This window comes from Pyrus communis, chromosome 2, assembly GCF_963583255.1.
Source record: "Pyrus communis chromosome 2, drPyrComm1.1, whole genome shotgun sequence".
Classification (NCBI taxonomy): Eukaryota; Viridiplantae; Streptophyta; class Magnoliopsida; order Rosales; family Rosaceae; genus Pyrus; species Pyrus communis.
The window spans coordinates 31,678,211-31,703,199 of NC_084804.1; the positions used below are offsets into that span (position 1 = coordinate 31,678,211).

The 24,989-nt window shown below is 38.0% G+C and overlaps 4 protein-coding genes and 1 long non-coding RNA gene across 6 annotated transcripts; 2 read left to right on the forward strand and 3 right to left on the reverse strand.

Annotated features, from left to right (window-relative positions):
* Positions 1–3,961: 3,961 nt before the first annotated feature.
* LOC137725867 (uncharacterized) lies at positions 3,962–6,431 on the forward strand. Its single transcript, XR_011067547.1, has 3 exons — positions 3,962–4,611; positions 4,749–4,898; positions 6,084–6,431. It is a non-coding gene; the product is annotated as an uncharacterized lncRNA (long non-coding RNA).
* A 179-nt stretch (positions 6,432–6,610) lies between these two features.
* LOC137725866 (tRNA (mnm(5)s(2)U34)-methyltransferase, chloroplastic) lies at positions 6,611–11,755 on the reverse strand. 2 transcript variants are annotated; one of them, XM_068464688.1, is made up of 6 exons: positions 11,288–11,755; positions 10,897–10,960; positions 10,374–10,566; positions 9,477–9,550; positions 8,493–8,648; positions 6,611–6,994 (listed from the first exon to the last, which is right to left on the reverse strand). In XM_068464688.1, exons 1-6 carry the CDS (start codon positions 11,538–11,540, stop codon positions 6,868–6,870), a joined length of 867 nt encoding a protein of 288 aa, XP_068320789.1. In that variant the 5' UTR covers positions 11,541–11,755; the 3' UTR covers positions 6,611–6,867. The 2 variants fall into 2 exon arrangements, with proteins under 2 accessions (XP_068320789.1, XP_068320790.1); XM_068464689.1 differs by lacking the exon at positions 10,897–10,960 and having other exon boundaries at positions 10,374–10,582.
* A 1,985-nt stretch (positions 11,756–13,740) lies between these two features.
* Positions 13,741–16,311, forward strand: LOC137725841 (protein SENSITIVE TO PROTON RHIZOTOXICITY 1-like). The gene is made up of 2 exons (XM_068464647.1): positions 13,741–13,882; positions 14,527–16,311. The coding sequence occupies exon 2, from the start codon at positions 14,547–14,549 to the stop codon at positions 16,128–16,130; it is 1,584 nt and encodes a 527-aa protein (XP_068320748.1). The 5' UTR covers positions 13,741–13,882; positions 14,527–14,546; the 3' UTR covers positions 16,131–16,311.
* A 516-nt stretch (positions 16,312–16,827) lies between these two features.
* Positions 16,828–20,884, reverse strand: LOC137725840 (FHA domain-containing protein PS1-like). Its single transcript, XM_068464646.1, has 6 exons — positions 20,505–20,884; positions 20,202–20,407; positions 18,057–19,892; positions 17,788–17,923; positions 17,292–17,683; positions 16,828–17,182 (listed from the first exon to the last, which is right to left on the reverse strand). Exons 1-6 carry the CDS (start codon positions 20,821–20,823, stop codon positions 16,946–16,948), a joined length of 3,126 nt encoding a protein of 1,041 aa, XP_068320747.1. The 5' UTR covers positions 20,824–20,884; the 3' UTR covers positions 16,828–16,945.
* Positions 20,885–21,777: 893 nt separating this feature from the next.
* Positions 21,778–24,361, reverse strand: LOC137726766 (uncharacterized). The gene is made up of 4 exons (XM_068465728.1): positions 24,085–24,361; positions 23,868–23,973; positions 22,250–22,398; positions 21,778–22,153 (listed from the first exon to the last, which is right to left on the reverse strand). The coding sequence occupies exons 1-4, from the start codon at positions 24,223–24,225 to the stop codon at positions 22,058–22,060; spliced, it is 492 nt and encodes a 163-aa protein (XP_068321829.1). The 5' UTR covers positions 24,226–24,361; the 3' UTR covers positions 21,778–22,057.
* Positions 24,362–24,989: the final 628 nt, after the last annotated feature.

Consider the following 24,989-nt stretch of genomic DNA (forward strand, 5'->3'; position numbering starts at 1 on the left):
TTCCATAAGCTTCAATGTTTTTACATCACTAGTCCTTGAATTTGTTCAAAATCCTCATTTTGAACTTCAAATTCACAATCGACAATGTCATCCTGAAATTTAGTTCCATACATCAATTTGGTTATTTCATTTAGATTTTCTCAATTATTTATGATAAGTAAGTTCATCTCTACCCAAAGACTATAGGTCACCTATAGTCAACAAAATCAATCTCCCACTAAATAGAATCAAGCTAAAAGAATCAGGTTAAGTTTAGCCCCAAAAAATACTAAAATATGAAGGCGAATATGACAAACGATTATGTTAATGGGTTAAATTGTTAAATGCTAGTGAGAGAGTGATTAGTAACGATCCAATCCATGAACCCACTAACCACCATCACGCCTCTCCCTCACCACCAAGACCCGATCAGCACCACGGCCAACCACCAACCACCAACCACCACAATCTCTCCTTCACTAATTTTTCTATCACCATTGGAGAAAATTGTGAAACCATCTTACTACCACCAAATCCACCATGACCTCAACCATCAATAAGAAAACCTAGCAGAAGAAGTTGTTCCATATAATCTTACACCATTCAAGATCCAAATTTTCAATTTTTTTTCTATAAAAGGGGACAACTGGTGACAAGCTACAGTTATTCACCATTTTCAGGCCCAAAGAAACTATGAGGAATTTTACCTTGTCCGTGGTCACAGTCAAACAGACTCAGCAGCTCGAAATTTAATTAAATAAACAATATGGGGAAATGCAAAGGGGGAAACAACAAAATTTGAATCCACACCACCTTTCACTTTGTAAGACTATCTTATATGTTTGATGAGTGCATTTCCGTTCACTTTCACCTTTTTATTTATTTTTTTTTAGGAGAACAATTGATAACAAACCACATTATTCATCTCTTTCGAGCCCAAAGAGTTTATGAAGAATTTTACCTTGCTTGTCGTTACAGCCAGATAAACTCAACAATTTGGATGAATAGAACCTACAATGTGCCGTATGAAATACGACGTGGTGGTTTATAACATAATTTAGTTTAATTTGTTGGATCTGGAGTAATATCCGGCTTCTAAAGACGAGTTGCAATATCAAATTTATTGGAAATGGTAGAAGTAGCAGTTCCCACCCGCGTTCATATCAGACCCCTTCTTTCTGTAAGCCCACATCTTCCCATTCGTAGTAATAGTGTCAACAAATACAAAAGCATGCAAGATTCGTGGAGTTGCAGATTCTTCTTCTTCGTCTTCTTCTTCCTCTTCTTCCACTAGTACTTGTGGGTATAAACAACCGGTTGATGATGGACAAATAGTGTTGCCAAACAAGGCAAGCAAGAAAAGGTTCTTCTTTTTAGAGGTCAATCCTCTCTGTTATGCTGGAACCAGTCCCAGCTTACACGCTTTTGCTCATTGGGTCTCCTTATTTCTCAATCAAGTTAGCCTATCCGACCCTGTTATTGCTTGAAGTCCACTTTACCCATTTTCCTCTTTCTCTTGACATAATGTTTAATCTTAGCTCAAAGGTTCCACAAATTAAATTGGTTAGGGAAAGATAGATAGCTAGCTTGGCAAAATATATTTGACAGGAGCCACTATGTAGCTCCACACCTGAGCATTTTTTGTGATGCTTATAGGGAAGTTTGATTACCCTATTGAAGGGTTAAGAAGCAGTTTATGATTTCTACGTGGTTAGTGGCCCGCCATTGTTTAACTCGATAGCCCAAGCAGAAACATAATATCCGTTATGCACAAAGCCATGTATTTTTATGAAGGGAACAGTGATAAGTCATTGGACCTTGTAGACTCCCTACAAAGCTAATTATTCTTCCATGATTCTCGGAATTTGATCATCTTGACTTTGAAATTACAATTAACTAATGTTGTATCATGATGGTTAATCTTGGTAGCGGTAAATATATCTACTTTTTCTAAATTCTGCACTTGCAGGTTGTTGATGGGGAAGGAGGAAGTGAGCACCGCAGACAGTTATTACCATCTTATAAAGCACATAGGTGGAAATTCACAAGACAGTTTTCAAGGGGGCATGTTGGAAGGTCACATGGAGTCATCACCAATGTTCTTCGAAAATGCAATGTGCCTGTGAGTTAGCCTCTATTTTGGTATCATCACATGAGGTTGTAATATTATCTTTAGAGCAAATATGAATCTGATTATAGAGCTAGAAGCATTAATCAAAATTAATTTTTTAATAAGTAATAATTTGTTAATAGAACATTGAGAGGCAACTACCGAGTACACAAACATTAACATGATGTTTATAATGAAGCAAGAGTAAAGAAAGAAATGGACCATACGAACTACATTATTACTAGCACTGTCATTGGCAATACTACCAACCGTTGTTATCATCATTTTCATTGTCAACACACTACAGTTATCACCTTGTTATTTATTGCTGCTGCCAAGACATTAGCACGACCAAGGAATTAGCACACCACCTACACTGATGGTGTTTTCCCCGCTATCACCACTATGGTTATATGATCATTGTTGCTTCTGTTGCCACTTGCCACCACTTACCACAACTACCAACTTATTATATTCTTGCAACATCCATTCTTTCCTTTATCATAATCATATTTTCAATGAAGTCTAAATAAATAGTTTTTTTTTTTTTTGGTAAACAAACTGTTATTTATCTTTTGTCAAACCCATTCCTACTTGGAGCTCGTATCTGATGCTACACATAATACAAGATACAGGATCTAATCCTATCCTATCCTATCATGTTTGGTCAATTAGAGAAAGTTTAGTGGAAAGGGCAAGGGCACTCTCAAAATTTTTAGGTTAGGGCAAAAAAGTGTTAGGTGGCTAGTTTTCATTGGCTACCAATTTCTTCATAAGTTGACCCTTCAAGAGCCTTGGGCAAGAGCTGGGGATAAACTAGCCCCTTGAAGAGCCCTGGGCTATTTTAGCCTAGGCTAGATATGTCCCATTAGAAGTGTCATTTGAGGCTAAATAACACTTTTTTCAAGGCTACTTTTCATGCATTAGACATGCTTTTATATCCTGTGCACCAAAGACCGACATCTATTTGATAGACTCTCCAGGTTGAACCCCTCTACCTTTTGTTTCTCATTTTTATTTTCTAAAAGACCTGGGAAGGAGTAGAAACAACAAAACAGCTATAATGTGTCAAAATAGCAATGAGCGTTTGATAGTGTGGGAGATCTGTTTCTTTCCTATTTTACTGCTGCTGCTTTGGTATTTGAAATTTATCATTCCAATGCAAACATGATTACCTGTATTTATGAGCAGGCAAGGATCTACTTGTTTGAAATAAAAATTCAATAACCAGTTTGCTCTCTATTTAAAAATTGTATCCTTATAAGTTTTGAATTTATACATAATTTTTTATTAGTCTGGACACCTCCTATCATATTGGATTCTTTAAGCCATGCCTGAAGCTAGTGGAATTGAAGCTTAGATTATGAAATCTCTCATAAAGGCCTGTAGATGATAAAATTCAAATATTTTGGTTTTCTGCTTTGCGTTATTTTGAACATAAAGTGGTGCATATCATTCAAGTAGAAGGTCATGAAGCTGATGATGTTATAGCTACACTTGTGGGGCAAGTTATTCAAACAGGATATCAGGTGGTGATTTCCTCTCCTGATAAAGATTTTAAGCAATTGCTTTTGGAAGATGTCCAGCTTGTTATGCCCCTGGACGAGTTAGAACGCTGGTCATTTTACACTCTTAAGCACTACATAGCTCAGTATAACTGTGATCCATGCTGTGATTTGAGCCTTAGTAAGTATAATTGTAATGTGGTGGTTTCATATTTCAATTAATTATGTTGGTGCTAGCGATATGACTCTAATTTGACATATTTTTTTATGATAAATGTTTTCTAGTTTTGTTTCCAGAGCCAGTTATGATGTTGATGTATCTTATCCTAGACAGTTTTCTTCATAATGCTATATCTGTGACTGTTCACCATTATATAAGACTTATTGATTCATGTAGTCTATAGTTTTTAGGGCTTAATTAAAAATATTCATTAATTTAGCTAGGATGTCATAGAGTGAACACTGACATATTCAGATAATTATTCACGGATGAGAATTGGACAGCAACTGTACTGCAATGTTTTGTAAAGCATTTGATCAAATTCTAACACACACATAATGGGTTTAAATAAGAGTTATCTGCCATACAGTTAACAGTTTTTAGGCAGCAAAAAACTAAATTGGAGTTCTTTCAGAGACTGATCATTTCTTCTTAATTTGTCAGTTTGTTTACATTTCTTCTAAGCTCCCAGAGTGGTTTTACTAGGCCGCATTCCTGTGTGATAAACCCCTCTTAATATAATATTCATTCACTTCCAGAACATGTTTTGTAATTCTGTTAACTTAATGCCGAGGGTGCATTGTGGGTGATCACACTGATGGTGTTCCTGGAATCCAACATCTAGCTCCTGGATTTGGTCAGAAGACTGCCCTAAAGCTCTTGAAAAAGCATGGTTCATTGGAAAATCTACTAAACACAGCTGCAGTCAGAACTGTGGGCAGACAGTATGTGCAAGATGCTCTAACAAAACATGCTGATTACCTAAGGAGGAACCACGAGATTCTTTCCCTTAGGAGGTAATTAATATGCTTGCGGTGTTAATTTTCTTTTATCAGTAAATTCCAGGGATAATTTTGTTATTCAGAGTTTTCTTATTACCTTGCTCTATAGTAGTCCATAGTTCTTGATATTCCTCAGTCACACTTTTCTGCAGGGATGTTGATGTTAAACTTACAGAGGAGTGGTTGGTTACGCGAGACACAAGCAATGATTCAGCAACTCTGTCCAACTTCTATAAATTCTTGGAAGAAACCGGGAATTTCAGTCGTCAAAGAGCATCTGTTTCAAATGGCTAAGCTGATAGGTAATTGCTTGTACCTTTCCATATGACAGAAACAAGTTCATGATCCGTTCCTTGTTTCCCATTGGGGGTATGGGGAGGTGGGGCGGTACTTGTTGAGGATGAGGTCTTTAATTTACTGAGTTGTCTTGCCTGTACATTTCTCAAAGTTTAAAATTTTATACATTTCATTCTACATGTCCGTTACATAACTGTGGCATTTCTGAAATTTTGAAATACTATAAAGTGCAGTCTACCATAACAGTTCATTCTATCAATAAAATATCATCTAGAGAGAAAAAATGAACTAAAGTATGAGCAACACATTTCACTTTTACAGTGTCATTGTCTAACACACACATGTCCTTTATTCAATATAATCCGTTCTTTACATCAGGATATTGGATTTTTCTCGTATATGCATTACCATGATACAATCTTATTCATTTTTCCAATGCACCTGGCACTCAGATTGTTTAATTCATTATTTCTCTACATAATATATACACCTAAGCTTATATTCGTCACACGTCTTCTTGATAGAGCTCTAAAGGATTCTCAAATGACTTATTTCAAGTAGTCATTTACAAAGCCCTCGAAGTGCATTACATCTAGTGATTACAAATCCCTCTATCTAATGTTTAGAGTATGGTAATTCTAGTTGTGTGAGTGAGATGTTGGGATTTTTGTAGAGAGAGATTTAGGAAATATAAGAGCTGATGTGTTTTTTTGGATTACCACTCTGAAAGGGTGGGAGGAGGGAGAAAAAAAATGAAGGAACATATAACAGATGATGTCGCTTTTTGGATTACCACTTGGAACGGGTGGGAGGAGGGTGAAAACAACTTAAATTTGTTTTTAGTTTTTGGTTTTTGGTTCCCTTTTGTGTACCATTCCATATACATTTCTTCTACTTCTCTCTCACCATCCTTCCTCCTCAATTCATCTCTCCTTCTCCTGTATATTACCAAAAATTAAACATAAAAGACTAAACTTGAAATGGTTATTAAATGGGCCCCAAAATTTTCATCGCCAAAGTATTTCTTCTGAAATCTTAATCCTTTGAGCTTAAGATTACTGATATCATCTGAAAGCTTTTATAAAGAATTAATTCACTTTTATAGACCAGTGTTCTAGGATTAGCACATACAGAATGATCATGTAAATAATTTTTTCCCCCTGACCTATTTTCCATTAAAATTTGTACAGTGGGTGGTATGAAGAACTATATTATTTTAATGTGCTGGGATGTGCTACCATATAAAAGTCCTGAAATCGAAGAACAACTGAGTGCAGACTGATATACTTTTATGCTTCTGATTGCAGAATTTATCGTAAGTTCTCACTAACTGTCTTGTTCCTCCCTCCCTCTCCCATTTTTGTTGCTTCTGATATGCTTTTCTCCTCGTGTTTCTGGGATCTCAGATTTTGTTCTACGGTGGCTAAGAGAAACTTCGCGGTGGTAGATTGCAATGTGGTCAGATGGTTATAGTGCATGAGTGAGTGCTGAAAGTTTTGGGACTGCAAATCTCAGCGAAATACGCCAATGTACCAATTCCACCCAACGGGTGCATTTGAATGCTTATGATGTCGAATTTCTTCTTACCTGTGTCTAGAAGGGTCTTATTCCTTTGATAATTGGTGTTACAAGTTATTTAGGTAACTGGACAATGTCTTTTGTGTGGAGATTGGGCCCCAAGCTACTACGTGTAGTTTGTACAGGGAGAATTATTTTGTTTCCCAAAAATAAACAAATTTTTCTTTCTTTCTATTTTTAATCAAAGAGGACAAAGAATTTGAACTCGCAACAGGTTTCAATGCTGCGAAGAGAAGCGTCTATGCGGACAATAACTGAGCACGAGAAGCATGACCTTGACCGTTAACAAAGGATTATGTATGGGAATTTCTTGCTGTTATCTTGACAGTGAGAGATTTTCGTGCTACAAGATTCCATCCTTTGAATAAGACATGAATATTGGAGCAACTGGCCGATTCAACATCTCTTGAATATGAAAACAAGAACTGGAGACCATGATCGGTTTACTGTCTGAAACTCGGAGCAGATCCACGTCTCAACCGGTAATTTGGTGATGAAATCTTGGACAGTCTTCAGTTCTTCCCTGAATTTCCAAAAGGAAAACATAAGTCTAAAACATAAGAGTCGATGAGAAGAACACAACTGCCAGTATTAAGCTAAACAAGATACGAACAAAATCATAAACAATCCTAAAAATAACATACTCCTCAGTAGCATAAATAACAGGAAAAAAAACAAACAACTCTCTGAAATCTGAAGCAGCAGATGCCCACAGAGAAGCCTAAAATCCGAATCCCACAAACAATCCAACTCCTCATCAGCCAAATTATCAAGGGGTGTGCTATCCACACACCCTTTTTTACTTCTCACACACTCTTCTAATTTTCGGCCGTCCGATTGGATCAGTTGAATAAGATCAAAGGACAAAAATTAAAAAGGGGTGTGGGAGAAGTAAAAAAAGAGTGTGGATAGCACACCCCATTACCAAAAACCCTCCTATTCAGTTCTGCCCATAAAACCCTTCTTTCGTACCCCTAAAGAAACTAAATTCTCACACAACAAAGCATTATATGACACTGGAATGGACCACCATAGGCCTGTCACCTTGAGTAATCGCGACCATAAAGGATATCGCACAGGGAAATGAAGCAATAAGTGATCCATATTTGTAGAAGCCCCCGTCTTCTTTGAAACATTTCACAAATATTAATCTTCTCACGAGCAATTAGCCAAACTAGCAACTTAGAAGGTTCTTTAGCTTCCCATATTACAAAGGAAGGTGTGACAGTAGCAAGGGTACAATTATTCAACACATCTGAAAAAGATAAGCAGGCAAATATTCGAGAAGCCTCTGACGTCCATACTCTCTTACGCGCTCAGCTCTACTTGGAACCAATCACCCAGTTTCAAGGTCTGTCAGTAAAGACTGGACCTCTCCATTCTTACTCATTAAGGTTTCTCTGACACACAAAAATCCCAACTAAGAGGGAAGGAGGACAGATTGGCACACATTCCAGCAATGGGAAAATCATGATATAAAGACAGTCTAAAGAGATGAGGCTAATTACTATAAAAATCTGTTTCCCAAACTCAAACCTCACTTTTTCCGCAACTCAACCTGTATTCTCTATCAAGCTTCCAATTTTCACTCTTCATTCCACAATAAATTCCAAGTCATGCTTCCACTTAATTAAAATCATTAAGGGACAACTAATATCAATCGTTTAAACTTTGTTTCCATATCATTACATAGTATTCTGCTGCCAAAGAACTTTTTTTTTTGTTTTGATAATAAATAACCATATATTTCAGACGGAGCTTGGAGGAACTTAATTAATCTTATATTTCCCTATGGATTTTTTCATTCTAATACTCCATCTAAGAGTTACCAGTATTCACCAAAGCTGTTCCTAACAATTCAATCTCATATGTTTATTCCCGTATTTAACAAGAAAATTACTCAGTCAGTTGTAATTGTAATATGGTTTTGCTTAAACTGCACAATGAGTGAAATAAAACCCAGGAAGCACAAACTAGCATACAAAGTGAAGAAAAAGAAAATATTAGAGCAGAAATGTTACCATCCACCAGGATGCCCCACATAAACCACTAAGCTGATAAGCCCTCCGTCCATCAGGATACCTTTTGCAGCTTCCAATGCTTTTAATGTTGTGTCTGACCGCGTGGTGAGTGTTTTGTCACCCCATGGAAGATAGCCTAGGTTGAAAGCGACAAGCCTGGCAACACCCATTTAATCAAAGTTCTCAGGAAGCAAGTTCTTCCTATTGCAGTAATGTGGTCAACAATATTGCCGTCTATATGAATAAAGATTCTATGTTTTCAGCTGTCCAAAACACTTATTTCATTTTCTCTTCTTCTGTTATATACATACATACATATATATATATATATATATATATATTTTTTTTTTTTGGGAAGTGTTATTGGCACTCCAAAATTCTCATACTACACTCCTCACAAGTGTATTTTTCTTTCCAAATATAGAAAGTTTGGAGTGTAGAATGAGATTTTTGGAGTGATAATAACAATTCCCTCTTTTTTATATATATAAAGGGAAGTGTTATTGGCACTCCAAAAATCTCATTCTACACTCCTCACAAGTGTATTTTTGTTTCTAAATATGAATGGAGTGCAGAATGAGAAATTTGGAGTGCCAATAACAATTCCCTACATAAAAAAAGAAAAAACAATGCTTTTATTGAATTTAAAGAATGGTGCAAACACAGTGACCAAGCTTAGACACTAATAACACAAAACTGTCAACTAGCTAGCAAACAATCATTATACACCTCCACAATACACTATTTTTCGAAGCTGGACTTATGCAATTGCATAATACCAGGCATGTAAGCTTTCTGAATGTATTCTTGTTTTCTTAACTGATTTTCTTTGCATTCGTTAATGAAGAACTGATGTACAAGAGACATAGAGGTCAAAGGTACTGGCATAAAATTAAATTCCATTAGGGTTTCACGTTATCACTCTGACTCAATACACAAAAGAATGGGATGAGATCATCAAGAATCTTGAATTAAAGTGAGTACCTAACAGATGTATTCCTTGGTAGAACTTCATGCATTTTACTGTGGCATTTGGAGAACAGCTTAACAAGTCCCTTCTACATATAATTGAAACTAAGAAGAATTTTCATATGTCCACAATATTACCCACAGCAAAAATAAAAAATAAAAAATAAAATCTAAAAGTAAAACCACAAGATAGTTCAGTCCAGTCCCAACCACCAGTCCAGAATGAAAGCGTGATAAACATCATTATAGTTGGTTTCAATCACACTAATAAATAACTCGATCAAGGCAAACTTGTGTATGTTGATAAGGCTTTGAGTATACAAGTCAAGCATAACACAGAAGCACAAACATAGAAATACAATGAAAGCCAGAATTCTCCGTAATAAAGTGCCGTTAAAACCTCTTTTTTAAATCTAATGAGCAATCACAATCATTTTCTTTATTATTCAACAGTCAAATATGGTGCATTTAGAAGAACTAATCATAAAGACAGTGGTGAAAACATGAGTACATCAGATACTACTTTGACTCCACTCCAATGGACTCTGCAACTAAGAATAAGCAGGAGATCAAGGCAAAGCCTATATTTCCTGTAAAATTAGTCCTACATGATATGCAATGGAGGTTCAACCAGTGATGATGAGACAATAAATTACTCATGGACTGAACACAATTTTTTTATCCACACTTGTTTTGGAATCAAGACCACCGATTTCCTTCCCCCAACGGGTCCAAAACGAGCTGCCCAATTCTTTTATTACTTCACATGCAGTTTTGTTGATACAGTGACCTCTCAAGTCTCACACAACTACTCCAACTTTTTATTTCCTCAGAAGACAAAATTTAGAATCATGAATTACAAATGCATAAACTTTCTCCTTCCTCAGAAAGAAGACAATTTGTCAAAGGTACCTCATTTGGAGTGACCGAATCTTCCAGCAGAGAAGAAGTTTTCTGCAAAGCAGCTTCTTGAATGTCAAGTCCATAAACAGAACCCTTTCCCGATTCATCAGCGACCATCTTGAGCATCGCTAAGGTATCATGACCATTGCCACAAGTGGCATCAATGACCGTATCACCTTTTTGGACAACATGTTTCCATACCCTGTTAAGAAAAGAAACTAGAAGATATTCAGAGTTTAAACAATACTATAACAAAATAAAGGAAAAACTAAGAATGATAATGTATTTCATGAGACATACCGCACAAAATTACGTATAAAACTCAAAGCTCGCGAATTTAGATGTTTGTTAAACCAATTAATGTGCAGTCATTGTGCATAATACAAAACCAAAAGGCTCGAGATGCTTGCCTTGAAAACCAGAAGTGGGTTAATGGTACGCTCAAACATAACAATGCAAATGTAGGTATAAGTAAACAAAAACATGCCCGAAATGCAGACATATTTAGGTAAACTAGTGATTGATTTCTTACAAGTGGGAAACTTCTGTGGCCCTCTTCTTCCCCAAGATGAAGCTCACTAGTAGATCCTCCAATCCTGAATCATGGTCCACATTCTAATAAGTAGTTGATTCCAATTCGGTTTCACTTTAATGTCTTAATTATCAATTTTACCCCAACTCCACAACCACAGTTGACACACTAGTTATCTGTTTGGTTCCTGAGAAAATACAAAATTTAACCCAGATTTTCTCTCAGCCCAAGTAAACAAATCATAGCATAGCATAGCATAATAGTCTAGTTATTCCCCTCAAATTTTCTCAGCAACCAAACAGTTGAGGTAATTCAGACTTGGAAAATAAATGCAGCACATGAATTATCATGGAATGTAAGTGTGGTACAATTTTTGAAACACTGCACTTACCAAAGAGAGGAGAGTCTTTCGGGAAAGAAACGGAAACGGAATCACTGGCCGCAGGGGCAGCGGTTTGGGAAACGTTTCGGCGGAAGAGGTCACGAGGAGTCTGCCTCAGCGAAACGTTTCGAGGAGGAGGAGAGGGAAAGAGGAAGAAGCAGCGTGTTGAGGAAGAAGAAGTTGGTATTACCGTCAGGGGTTTGTGTATACCAAGCAAATGCGCGCCAAATCTCAATCTGACCGGCACTGCAACTGCCAGCATAGCTCCGGCGGCCTCTACCTCCTCCCACAGATAAAAGATAACGGCGTCGAAATGCACGGATCAGGATCCTCTCCCGAGCAAGGGTGAGGATACTCTGACCAAGTTCGAGTGTTAAAATTTACTAGAGACAGATCTTCAAATTATATTAATTATAATTGTTGAATAAAATTTCAACCGTCCGATAAGATTAGTCAGAGGATCCTCACCCTTTTGCTTATGAGAGGATCCTGATCCGAAATGCACCTTCGATCAAATTCGACAATGCAAATGCCGCCCGAATTGAAATTTCTGTAAAATGGGTCGGGTCAGGCCGAATCAAGCCCCCAACTCTGGCCCGTTTAAAGTGGGCACGGCACGGTCTGGACTTTGAACTAGTTTTGGTGGGCAGCTGGGGTAAGCCCTACCCACATCATGTTTGGATGAGTATATTGTAAAAAATGCACTTTAAATCATTGGTACCGAGTCATTCATAGTGCGGTCTAGTAGTATTTATCTTTATTTGTAAATAAAAATATTAGCATTGTCTCATACGAATGAAAAGTTCGATGCCTAATTATGACTAACACATTGTGTCACTTAGTCTAAATCTCTCCTCTCAATGTCTCTATATCAATAATGATTAGATAAAGAGATTTGAGGTGATTAGATGCAATGCATGAATTTGTAATGAAGTAATAAGTCATTTGAAAAATACTTTATTGAGAAATACTAAAGAGACTCTTTCAAAAATAGGATCCTCGATAGACTATCTACCACCTTACAATTTAATGTTAATTTTTGTGTCAACATTACAAAACATTGTGCCAAAAACATGAGGTGACAGAGAGTCTATGGAGAGTCCCACTTTTGAGAGTCTCTTTAGCATTACTCTAAATTTTTTTTTAACAAACGATATTATCTACACTAAGGGGGGTGTGGGAGTGGCTCAAGCCTCACAATAGGTCAGCCACAATAATGTGGATCAAATTCACCTTTGCTCGAGAATCGAACCTAAAACCTATTACTTACAAGTGAAAAGAAATATCACTATATTGTAGTATTAAGTGTCAATATTTCTCTACTTTATGCAGTGACTTTATAATACTCATGTAGTGCACTTTATTAACTTTGGCATTACGAAATCTCTCATAAAAAAAAAACAACATTAAGGCAAGATAACGCGTTTAGATGAGGTCCATGGAATGGCATTAAAACCGAATCAAATCAAACCGTTTAACAAATGGTAAATTGGAGTAGTCATCTGGACAGGCAATACATGTCCTAGTTAGGTCATATCTCATGGGGATTGGAGAGTTGTTGTGAACACGAAAATGATGTCTACAGTTGTACATGCCGACCATGTTCCTAGAAGAAACCAAGGCACCTTCCCGTTCCGAGACGAAACGTTGGCGCACATTCCTCCTTCGTTACTTTACTTTGTAGTAAACCTCCACCACTTCACTCGTCTAATCGCATATTTTATTCCTCCTTTTCTTATTTTATAACATGGTCTATGTTTAAGATGCAAATTTAAGATGTAACAGCCTCATATTAGCCTTTTTAGAAAATATAAATGAGTTATTCTAAGAAATATGTAGATTAGGAATCTAACGGATCATCTCATAAAATCATAAAAAATAATGTAAATAGACATCTTTATTTACATCTTCTAGTAAAGATGAATAATTTACATTCTGTTTTTCGACCACCGTGCAAACTTTTCATTTCAAAACATTTTGCATTTCCCATTTAAAATGCCCAAACGCTAAATAAACCATAAGTCTTAACGTTTGAAAAAATGTAATTTTCTTACCCAGATTTACGATGTGATAATAATTTCAAATGTAATTATTGTAAATAATAAATTCGATGACGATTTATTATTTTTAATTTTTTAATGATACGAGTCAAATAACGCACACTAAACCAAACCAAGTCGAATTGAAATTGCATGCCCACAAATTCTAAAGAATTAATTACACACGGAAAAAGTCGTTCCGAGTTCTGGGGCCCCTCGCATATCCAATCAGACTCCAGACTTCGTCTCTTTCGGTGAGAAATCTCGACCATACAAAACTAATTAAAGATCCGATCACGGCCGATGAACGGTCTGATTGACGGGGTTGACTGCTAGCCCTTGGCCCCACTGTGTTAGACTGTAAACCGTAAAGCAGAGATTGCTCATATTTGGAAAAAAACACACACAGAGAGATTGCTGATATATATCTACATATGTATATGTATATATATAGATGCAGCTGAGCTCAACTTGTGTGTCAAACGAGTATATAAATTTGACAGCCAACTGAGTGGAGAAGGAGAGGAGGCAAAAGAGCATATAAGCACAAGCACTCTACAATCTGGTGATTTTCTTACCTCCCTTTCTAGGGTTCTCATATATATATATATATATATATTTATATTTGATTTTTGATTTTTTGATTTTATTTTTTGTATGTGGTAGGATCTTATGTAATCTGTTTTGTCTAACTGAAATGGATTGTGCTGCTTTTGGGAATTATGAATGCTATTTGATGGGATTTTGGGTTTCTTACTTGGGTTTAGTGAAAATAATTCGGCTTGAGCTATCTTGAATTGAGATTTTGGGTTTCTTAGTTGTTAATTAGCAATAAGTTTGTCATTAAAGTTGTTTAATATGCACATAAAGCTCCTAATCGATCAATATAAATTGTTTTTGGAAAACTAAGTTGAATTCTGGATGGGAAATAGGTAGGGATTAATGATTTAACTCTGAGAATTGTTACCCTATGAGGATATTTACAGTTTATGCTGAAAGTTATTTTATTTTTTGAATCATTTCATGAATAATTTGGTGATAATTTGGTGGGGAAACTGGGTATTGAATTTGTTCAGATTTTCGGTTGCTTGTCGTGCAGCTGTATCTTAATTGGATGATTCATTTCTGTTTGCGGTTGCTTTGACTTACAATGACGATTCTCTTGTCTCGTATATTAAGTTGGATTGGTGTTGGATTTTGATACATCAGGTGAGCATATAAGTTGAGAAATGGATCCTAAAGAAAGGCAATGGGACACCTGGGAGAATCCTTCCACTGGGAATGATGTGACAAATACGATTTCCTCAGATCATCCATCTTTTCGCAATTTCAAATCGCGGCAGCATCAACGCGAGTGGGAAAGTCCCTCAGTTTTAGATTATGAAATGAGGATGGAACCGTCCTTCAAGAAGTTCCACCAGCCTTCTGATTTGCAAACGTCACATACTTGCAACTCCAAGAATGATACAAAAATTCCAGATCGAGAAGGTGGTAAGATGCATGAGGCGCAGCAGCCTAATAAAATCCAAGACTGGGATGCAAGAACGACATTGAGCAATCTCACATTCCTGGAACAAAAGATCCATCAGCTTCAGGATTTAGTGCATGTGATTGTTGGCCGGAGAGGTCAAGTTCTAGGACGACCAGATGAACTTGTGGCTCAGCAACAGCAGCTTATAACAGCGGATCTTACTTCAATAATTGCTCAGTTGATCTCTACAGCAGGTAGTCTTCTACCATCTGTGAAGCATACGCTTTCCACCACATTACCTTCTACAGGACAGTTTGGGCAGTTTGGTGGGTCATTTATTCCTTCTGCAGCAGGAAATGATGCGGGTGTTAAGATGCAAATTAATAGCGGAAGCAAATTAGCTGATCAGGCCAACCAGACTGGTCTAATAAGTAATTATGGGACTGAGCATGTTGAAGAACATGAAACCAAAGATGAGGAGGATGCTGATGAAGGTGAGAACCTTCCGCCTGGTAGCTACGAAATTTTACAGTTAGAGAAAGAAGAAATCCTTGCACCTCACACTCACTTCTGTGCAATTTGCGGAAAGGGATTCAAGCGGGATGCAAATTTAAGGATGCACATGAGAGGTCATGGAGACGAGTACAAAACCGCAGCAGCACTTGCTAAACCAAACAAAGAATCCAGCTCTGAACCAACGCTTATCAAAAGGTATTCATGCCCTTATGCCGGCTGCAAGCGGAACAAGGATCACAAAAAGTTTCAGCCTTTGAAGACTATTTTGTGTGTCAAGAATCACTACAAGAGAACCCACTGTGACAAAAGTTACACTTGCAGCAGATGCAATATCAAGAAGTTCTCCGTTATTGCAGATCTGAAAACTCATGAGAAGCATTGTGGTATGGACAAGTGGCTTTGTTCTTGTGGCACTACCTTCTCGAGGAAAGACAAGCTTTTTGGGCACATTACCCTTTTTCAAGGCCACACGCCTGCCATACCCCTCGATGAAACAAAAGGAACTCTAGGGCCAGCAGACCATGGGGAAGGCAGTGAAGCGTCAAACAGAGTTGGAAGCATAAACTTCAGTGTTAGCTCCACTGCTCCTGGCGGAGGTGGTGCAGCTCAAAATCTCATGGACGTGAAAGAAAGTATTGATGATCCGACCAGTTACTTCTCTCCATTGAATTTTGAAACCTGTAATTTTGATGGGTTTCAAGAGTTCCCTCGACTCCCGTTTGAGGATTCAGAGAGTTCATTCTCTTTTCTTATGCCAGGGTCATGTAATTACACTCACAAAACTGGAGGAGGTGAGTCGAATTTCAACAATCTTCCTCGACAGTAATGATTACTCGCCCCCAGTGTATGATTTCCTATAAGAATTGTAAGGTTTAGATGATCCCATATATTTATGATTTCTTGAGCTTAAATAAATGATTTTCTTTGCCAGTTTGGAGCTGCTTGTAAGTTTTAGGTGATCCCATGTATCTGAATAATAATGCATACATAATTTGAATTTGTCTTAAGTATCTTGCTCTCGACAAACAAGAACTTTCACCACTTTACTACGATCTAGTGGTATTCCTCTTCACTCAGAAATGATAGGTTTTAGGTTCAAATCTCGTGGATGGCGAATACGATACCAAATTAGGCTGCTCATTGTGTGGCTTAGCCGAACTCTCCCTACCTTTAGTGTAAAAATATCGATGTACTAAAAAATAAAAAATAAAAAATAAAAACCTAGAACTTTCTTTCAAGGCTTCAAACATATTACGCGTATATTTCGTAAAGAATTTGAATCAGAGCTCTTTAAAAGCATCGTTTTATTTGAATGATGTAATGATGCATAACAACAAATTTCGATTCTTCAAGTTCTTGATCTAATCCCTTACATCCCCGACAAGGTTTTGATGAGGCGACCCTTATCCTTTGTGTATACAAGTTCGTTCCTTCTTTAGTCAATAGCACATTACTTTCAGAAAAAAACCAACACATGGGGACAATTTGATTCCTCAAGTTCTTGATAAAATCAGTTGAAAAGAAGTTGAAGTGCTTCATAAAGCACAAATAAGTTGACTTCTTCGGCATCATTTTGCTCGACATAACAACACCATTACAACTTGAGTTGAGAACGGAAATGAACGCTGTTTTTCAGTTCATCTAACGGATCTGCCCGTAATGAGAATTGTGGTGCAGAATGAGCTTCAAGCCCTTTGCACCTTCACCATTTGACAACTTCTTCAGAGGGCCGCAGCTATTGTACTTTTCTCTCAAAGCTACATTGCCGGAGTAAGACCATGTACGCCCACAGGGAGAACTGTCTGGCCACATAAACCTCTCAGAAAGTGGGTTCACCAGACTCACACGAAATTCTTGAGCTGTCTCACAAAGAAAACCCTGAAACAAAACCAAAATCATGTTTAAAAAAAAACGCCTGCATTACGCGCAAGGATGCGTCAAGGGTGGAAGGAAAAAATCGTTAAAGTAATAGTTGTAGCATCATTACCTCTGCCATGGCTTTGATCTTCAGGGTAACATCATTACTGAGAAGGATAAGTTGTCCATCGTTCCTCTTCATCCTTCTATGTAGAAGAGCACAATCTAGGATATGGTCTTCTGGGGATGGTGATACAAGGTCCATCGTGCTCCCACACCTTGAAAAAGTCAATGAGCCCGTTGTCCCAGAAGGAAAGCACCAACTCTTCTCACTAAATAGAGACTGTGGAGAAACAGGATGGGTTGGAGCAATCAGTCTTCCATCTTCCTTTGAGCTCTGGACATGGATCCACCAATTTGTTTTAACCATACATTCTTCAATCCATTCCAGAACCGATTCAGCCTCTGTTTTCTTTCTGAAAAGGCTGCCACGTTGCTTCAAGCAATCTAGTTCCTGTATGACTGTTTACAATAAGCGAGTGCATTCACAATCATCAGCAACAACGTTACTTAGCAAATAGAATGACCAGGCATGAAAACTGATGCACGTATTCAAATTTCATTACCCATTCTTGGAATGATTAACTGTGTCCCATTAAGACCTTGTAGAAACTGCAATGACTTCCTTGATTCCTTGTCGAGAAGAGTAGTAGCGTCTGCAACCATAGTCCAGCTCCTCTTTCCTTCTCCAACAGATTTATTCTGAAAATTAACTTTGAGTTACATGTCTATGCTCGATAAAGCTAGTTAGAGCCATGGAAATAAATTCATGGAAGAAAGTTAGAGCTGTGGGAATAAATTTATGAAAAATTTAACCTAGTATTGACCAACTTACAGAGTGTGCATTGGCAACCTCCTTATTTTTAGTAGAACTGAAAGATATGCTGCTTTTTGTCGCTGTGTTAGGGACTGAGTCTTCTGATATGTTCTTGCATCCGGAGCTTTTCAGTGATTGAAAGGGAATCCTTTCTCTTCTTAATTTTGTTACTGTCAACTTTTTCCCTACCCTTGCTTGATTTCCAGACGTATTTCCTGCTAATTTTGTTTCCTGGAGTTCCTTCATTATCTGGTTCTCTTTTCCTGGGGATTCAATCAGCTCTTGTTGATGGATATTGGAGACTAGATTTAATTTCGATGAGGATGGTGTGCTTGATTTGGAAGGCTTAACTTTTATCGTACCCTTCTTTTTCAAAGACCTCAGTCGAATAGTATTTGGGGTGAAATTTTCCTTGTCTGGAGTAAAGATCTCCTCGTCCTCTTCAATATCATCATCATACCCAGCCTCTGTAGATTTTCCTCTGCTCTTATCTGTTTGAAGCTCTACAGCACTAGCAGGTTTGCCTCTTCTTGTCCAAACGCTTCCCATCCTCGTGCTTGATTTATTCTCTGATCTCAGTGGAGGGCTTTCACAGAATTCCGATTCAGGCTGTCCTTCTGCAGTAAAGAGAGATTGTGGGGTCTGGCTCTCTTTGTCATCTATTATCTCTGACATAGATGAGTTTCCACATTCTGTCACAAGAGGTGCAGAAGAAATGCTTGTATCCCTCTTTTCATGATCTTCTGGTGCCACGCTTTTGTTTTCTGATTCTCCACAACTCACATCCACTAGACATTCTTTTTCATCAGAATGTTCAAAATTCAGGTTAAAGGGCAAGTTGGATCTTGGTTCTGGGGTCAGGCTTTCTTCTACAACTTTCTGATCTTTGGTCTCCCCGAGGACTTCCCCGATTGGCAATGATAAGTTCTCCATCACAAGAGGTCCAGAAAAAAGACATGAAATATCAGTCTGTCCATTATCTTTTCCCAATGGGCTTTGGTTCTCAAGTTTCTCAGGTACAGAAGCAGCAGCATAAGCTTCCTTTTCCTTTTCATCAAAATGTTCGAACTTTTGGCTTATCAGCAAGTTCGGTTTTGGTCCTTGGGTCAGGATTTCTTCTGGAATTTGTTCATCTTTGTCCTCCTCAAGGACTTCCCCAGTCCGCAAGGATGAGTTCTCCATCACCTGAGGTCCAGAGGAAAGACATATACTATCAATCTGTCCCTGATATTTTCTCGAAGGGCTTTGGCTCTCAAATTCCTTAGGTACTTGAGTAGCAGGATATGCCTCATCTTCCTTTTCACCAGTAGAATGTTCAGCATTCAGGTTGACTGCCAAGTTTGGTTTTGATTCCGGGGTCCGATTTTCTTTCTCAACTAGCTGAATTTTAGTCTCCTCGAGGATTTCTCCATTCACAAGAGGCAAAGTCGAAAGAATAGAAAGATCATTCTTTCCATGATAAGCTTCTCCTTCCTCTGCAGTAAAAAAGGAATTCTCCGGGTTCTCTCTTTCAGAAACCTCTTCTGTGACACAGTGAGGCTGTGGGTGCTGGTTTTCCTTTTGACTAGGATTAGATTCTTCCATATTCATAAACAGGTTCACCGATTCCGTTCCAAATGCCCAGAAGCTTGACACTTCATTCTCTTCACCGCTACCTTTTGATAAGTTCTCACCACCTTCTTCACTTTGATCACAGATTGAGTAAATGGCATTTTCCGGCAGCGGAGGTGCTGATGGGACCTCCATCTTCCCAATTACTCCCACAATTTCATCGGGGAACATCGATTCTATACCCACTGAATTTGAATCTGGAGATTCAGGTTTTTTGTTTTCAGCTGACAAAGAATTCTCCCACTGCACGAACCCAAATAGAAAACGCAAAAGAAAATTTGAATAAAGGTCATTGGCAACTGGAAAATCCCTATTCAATTCAATTCAACTGAATTCGGATAAAATACGAAACAGATTGAACAAACAAAAGAATGAAAAACCATTCAAGAAACAATCTTTTCTTTTGGGCATTCCACACTAACCATTCAATTCAATTCGTAATAATTCTAAGATGCATGAAATTAAGAACATAATCAAGAACAATTCAACAAACAATCTTTTAGGCATTCCTCAAATTCATGTCCAAAATAAACAAGCTACATAATTTCTTACCAGGTCCACTACTTGTTCTGCACTTTCATCATCTTCGTGCTCTATGAATGGCAGGAAGGGGGTTTCAGAATCATAGGCCCGACTCATAGGAATCCAGTGCAGGCTGTAAACCCTGCTGGAACCACCAAGCTGGAGCCTGTCCCCTTCGCTCAGCTCCACTCGAACTCCCGGCTCGATCTTCTTGTCCGAAACCCAAGTCCCATGTACTGCAACGAAAACCCCAATTAACCCAACTAGCCACATATTTTGGGATTTTCTCATTTAATTAAAGAAAATTTAATGAAATGCCAAATAAATAGTTACCTGAAGACAAATCGGTGAGAGAGAGCTTTTGGGAAAAGGGGTCGGAGAGGATTTGGAGGTGGAATCTGCTGATGCTGGGGTGAGTCAAGACGATGTTGCAGTCCGGGTGTCGGCCGACGATCAAGATTTCTTCATGGGTTTTCCGGTGGACTGCGGAGATGGGTTTGGAGTGCGGCGGCGGCGGGGATTTGTTGACGATAAAGATGTTCTTGAGAATGGCTCCGTTCTTGAGGACTGTGAAGACGGGTATTTTCGGCTCCTCTTCTTCTTCTTCATTTTCTTCTCCGTTCAGTTTCCTGTTCACTTTCTCGTTCGCCATGACTGTTCTTTGCTCAAGATTTGAATTTTGCGCAGGGCAAACTGGGTTCGAGAGAGAGAGAGAGAGATGACGAATTGTTGTGATTCCTTGAGAAAATATGTGGGAGGTTGTGGGGGGATTTTATTTCAAAAAGGCTACCGTTGTGATTTTTCAATTATATAACGGCTATTTAAGGCCGACTAAATTTTCGGATTTTAAAACTAAATTCTAAATTCTAAAGATTATAAGAAAAGTAATGTTCAATAAATAAATAAAGGTTTGCTTTTGTGAGTCTTCTCGTTGCTGGTGTGGAAGTCAAACTTGTGATAATGGAGAGACTGAAATGTATCTGTGAGTCTTCCCGACCCTCCCGAAAATGATGGATAACCGTAACTTTCCATCAGTTGTTCCTCTTTAAAAAAAATAAATAAATAAAGGTTTGCTTAGTTAAAAATTTCAAAAAAATGCAAAGGCAGACATGGCAAGGAGAAAGGTGAGTGTCGTTCGTTGGGTTCAGTTCACTTTCATACATAAAATTGAAATTGAACCTAATAAAATAACTAGTTTAGTTAGGTTTTGGTTCGATCTGATTGGTTTGTATTCGGTTTGAGCTTGAACCTTCTTTTGGTTTGTACATCATCATATAACTCATCTGGTTTGGAATTTTAAGTTGGAGGATGCTGTGAGTGGGTGCAGGGGGTGAGGTTACTAGATTGTCTTTGACAGACTAATCAAGTCATTGTCCTTGTTCATTTGAGTCTGTAGAAACTAGAACATTAAATGGCTCATCGGAATGAACAAGAAAATCCGATCATTCACAACTCAGATGAACAAAAACAGGGGCTCAGCGTGACAGATTATTAGTGCGGTGCAAGCGACGCAAGTTTAGCAAACGAGAGTTTGAAACCATAGGCGTTATGAACGACAGCGAAGAATAGCCGTTAACTTATAGTACAGCATTCCAACCACAAGAAATTAACAGCCAAAACTATCATACGCGGATTGAGATCAATTATCGTACAAAAAAATAGGTCAAAATTTGATGTTACAATAAAAAAGATTCTGATATGGGAACCTTGAGCACAATGCTTTAGTTGGTCCTTTACGTAATTCATGGCTCGGACGGGAAAAACTTATCCCAACTCACATCTAACTTGTAACAATGGCATCACCTAGACACAAAAAGTTTTGAAATAAAAAGCCAAGAAGGGCAAACCCCATATTCATTTGGCTGGCAATCCGGCACGAGAGAAGCTCAATCCTGCTTGCTTTGAGAAAGCCTTGCACGATGTCTTAGCTCAGCTCTTTTCCACTTAACAATCAGGCGACATAAGGAAAAGAGTGTGTTTACCTGTGAAAGAAATTAGATTCAAGTTAAAGCAAAGAATTGAAAATATGGAATCAGACAAGATACGATAATAGTTGAATATCAATCGCACGTACTAACCAAAATTATGATTGCAATGACGAGAAGAGGCCCAGACCAGAGTGTTGAGAGAAAAACTCCACCCTCATCAAAATAATCCTGACTGGCAAAGCTCTTCCAGTTTGCACGCAGGAAACTATTCAGCCTCTCTGCGAGATACACTCCAGCCACTGCAAAACAATTTCCACATATAAGTATCTCAAAAGGAACATATGTAAGTTGACATGCTCAGTTCCACCCTTGTTCTGAAAGCAAACCCCCTTCATGCTCACAGCAACACAAAAGAACATCAGTACTTAACACTGATGCCATAAATAAAAATTCTATAACCCCTTGTGATAAGTACCAGTTGGCGGCTGAGTTGGCAAAGTTTCCAACTAATCTCAAAAACTGGAAATTACTACAATTCTCCATTAACAAGCTTCTACAAAAGGTATGAGGAGCATGACACACTAGTTGTACGATTCGTGCATAATGTTTTGAAAACATCAATCTTCTGATAAAGAATGAACAAATGATCCAAACCCTAAAGAGAAACAAGGCCACCAAAATAGTAGTATTTTTTGCAGTTCTTTCTTTGAGACTGATCAGATATTTCAATGGATCTCCTAAATAACCAGAAATCGAAACAGAAGAGATTCATACACATTCTGGAGAAATCACACAGCATACGAAATACAAAAAATCTATTTACATTTAAAGCTTCAAATAAAAAAGCACAAAGTGATTAAATAAATGGTTATATTTTGAAAGTGAAAAAAGCACAAAGTGATTATAGTTTGATATAAAGCTTGGGCATCTTGCCTAACAACAACAACAACAACAACAAAGCCTTTTCCCACTAAGTGGGGTCGGCTAATCTTGCCTAACAACTAGGAAAAAAAGTTATAGCTTGATCGAGTTTGTTCCTCAGTTTTATGTTCCCTCATCAAACCAGATCCTCAAACCATGTTTGAAAGTCTCCATCGAACTATCAAAGCACAAGTTCACCAATCTCCTTAGAGGCAATCAGAATCATTTGATGAAAATGAATTGGGCTGCATCTAGCAGCACATAAATCCAAATTCTTTTGCTGAAAATCCAATCGAATAAAAGAGGATCTCTGCTACCATATCACAAGGTTTCATTAGAACCATATAAACGAACCAATTTACTTGGTAGAACCAGAGTAGAACCCCAGGTTTCATTACAAGCATTTTCCCCCTTTTGAACCAAGACAATAAACAAGCTGCTCAGATCTTGTCGGGGTCAGCCCCAATTACCATTCTCAATTATGCTTTTAAATTTCGCAGTAAAATTGCTTCTGGAATCAACTCATTCTAATGTTAAAAGTATGCAAAAGGAAAAGCACACATTATATGTTTCATCAACGATATAGCCACAAGCGAAAAAAAAAAGCGATTTTGCTCAAGCCACAAAAGGACTAAAGACAAGGCATAAATCTAACTTAAATGAAAGCATTTCAGCCATAATTCATTACATGTATCATCAAACAACTACTCTATATATTGTTGTAAGGGTAGAACAATCCTTCACGGATTGACCGAAGGCGCAATCACACATTACGCGATCTCGCAAACAACACAGAACACTAACTATCATACAAATTTCATATGAAAGCAATATAAAACGAACTTACATGCCGAAAGGAACAGAAACATTTGGAAGTTGAGATTCCTCCTGGAGGTAATGGCTACTATCAGACACACAAGATGCATCCCCATTAAACCCATCAACCAAGGTTCCTGCCAATCACCCATTAAATTAAATTAGATTTTCTTTTCAAATTTGGTAACTTTCTGGGAAACCAAACAGCGAGAGAGAGAGAGAGAGAGAGAGAGAGATAATGGAGGTACCTTCCAGTCGATGGCGTGGAAAAAGCCCAAGAAAGTGTTTACAGCAGGTGCAAGACCAGAACGTAACTCTGCGGATATTTTCTGGACGAGATCTGCCATTTGATCCAGGTGCTCCTCCACTGCCGACCGAACCTGCTCCATTTCTCACTCTCTCACACTGCTCCTTTCTTCTTCTACCTTCTACCTTCTTCTTTTCTTTCTTCTTTTAATTTCTGGATGAATAAATAATGATCTAGTCTCTTTCTCTCCTGTTTCTGAATTCTTCTCCTCAGATCCAAAGCTGAGAGTGTCGCTGTTATTAGTCTGATGAGTCCAACGTTGCAGAGACAAGAGACGAGAGGAGATGAAATAAAGTCCAAGTCGACCCAAAAACTATAAAATGGGCCGGCCAATTTCCACTTTCTTATTTATTTGGGAATTGCTTTGATCGCGATTTCTAAGGTGCATGCGGGAGGATTGTAGGCCATTAGATGAAAATTTGACCCTGAAAACGAATCTATCATAATGAGTTTAGGGTAAAATCGGGACTCGTCATTTAATGAAAATGGTATCCGGTATGAGGTCAAAATTTCTTGGGATTTAAACTCCCCCAACATCAACACTTGCCATCTTTAATTAGTCTTGTCCTCCTCCAAAACTCTCCCTCACCTGTATTTGCTCAAACATCCTTGTCATTGAAAACATCATTTTCGTTCGAAAATTTGTTTCTCGTTCCAAACCCAGTTATAGTATGTGCTTGTGTTCTTAGGCCTTATAGAAATTCCAGACAACAGTAAAGAAAATTAGGGGAATTTGGTTGGAGGCTGTGTTGTCGGTTCCACAAATAAGACGTTCTTTTCGCTTTATTTGAGTTGGGTTCAGAGTGCTTCAACGATAACCAACGTCATATTTGATTCCCAGTGAAT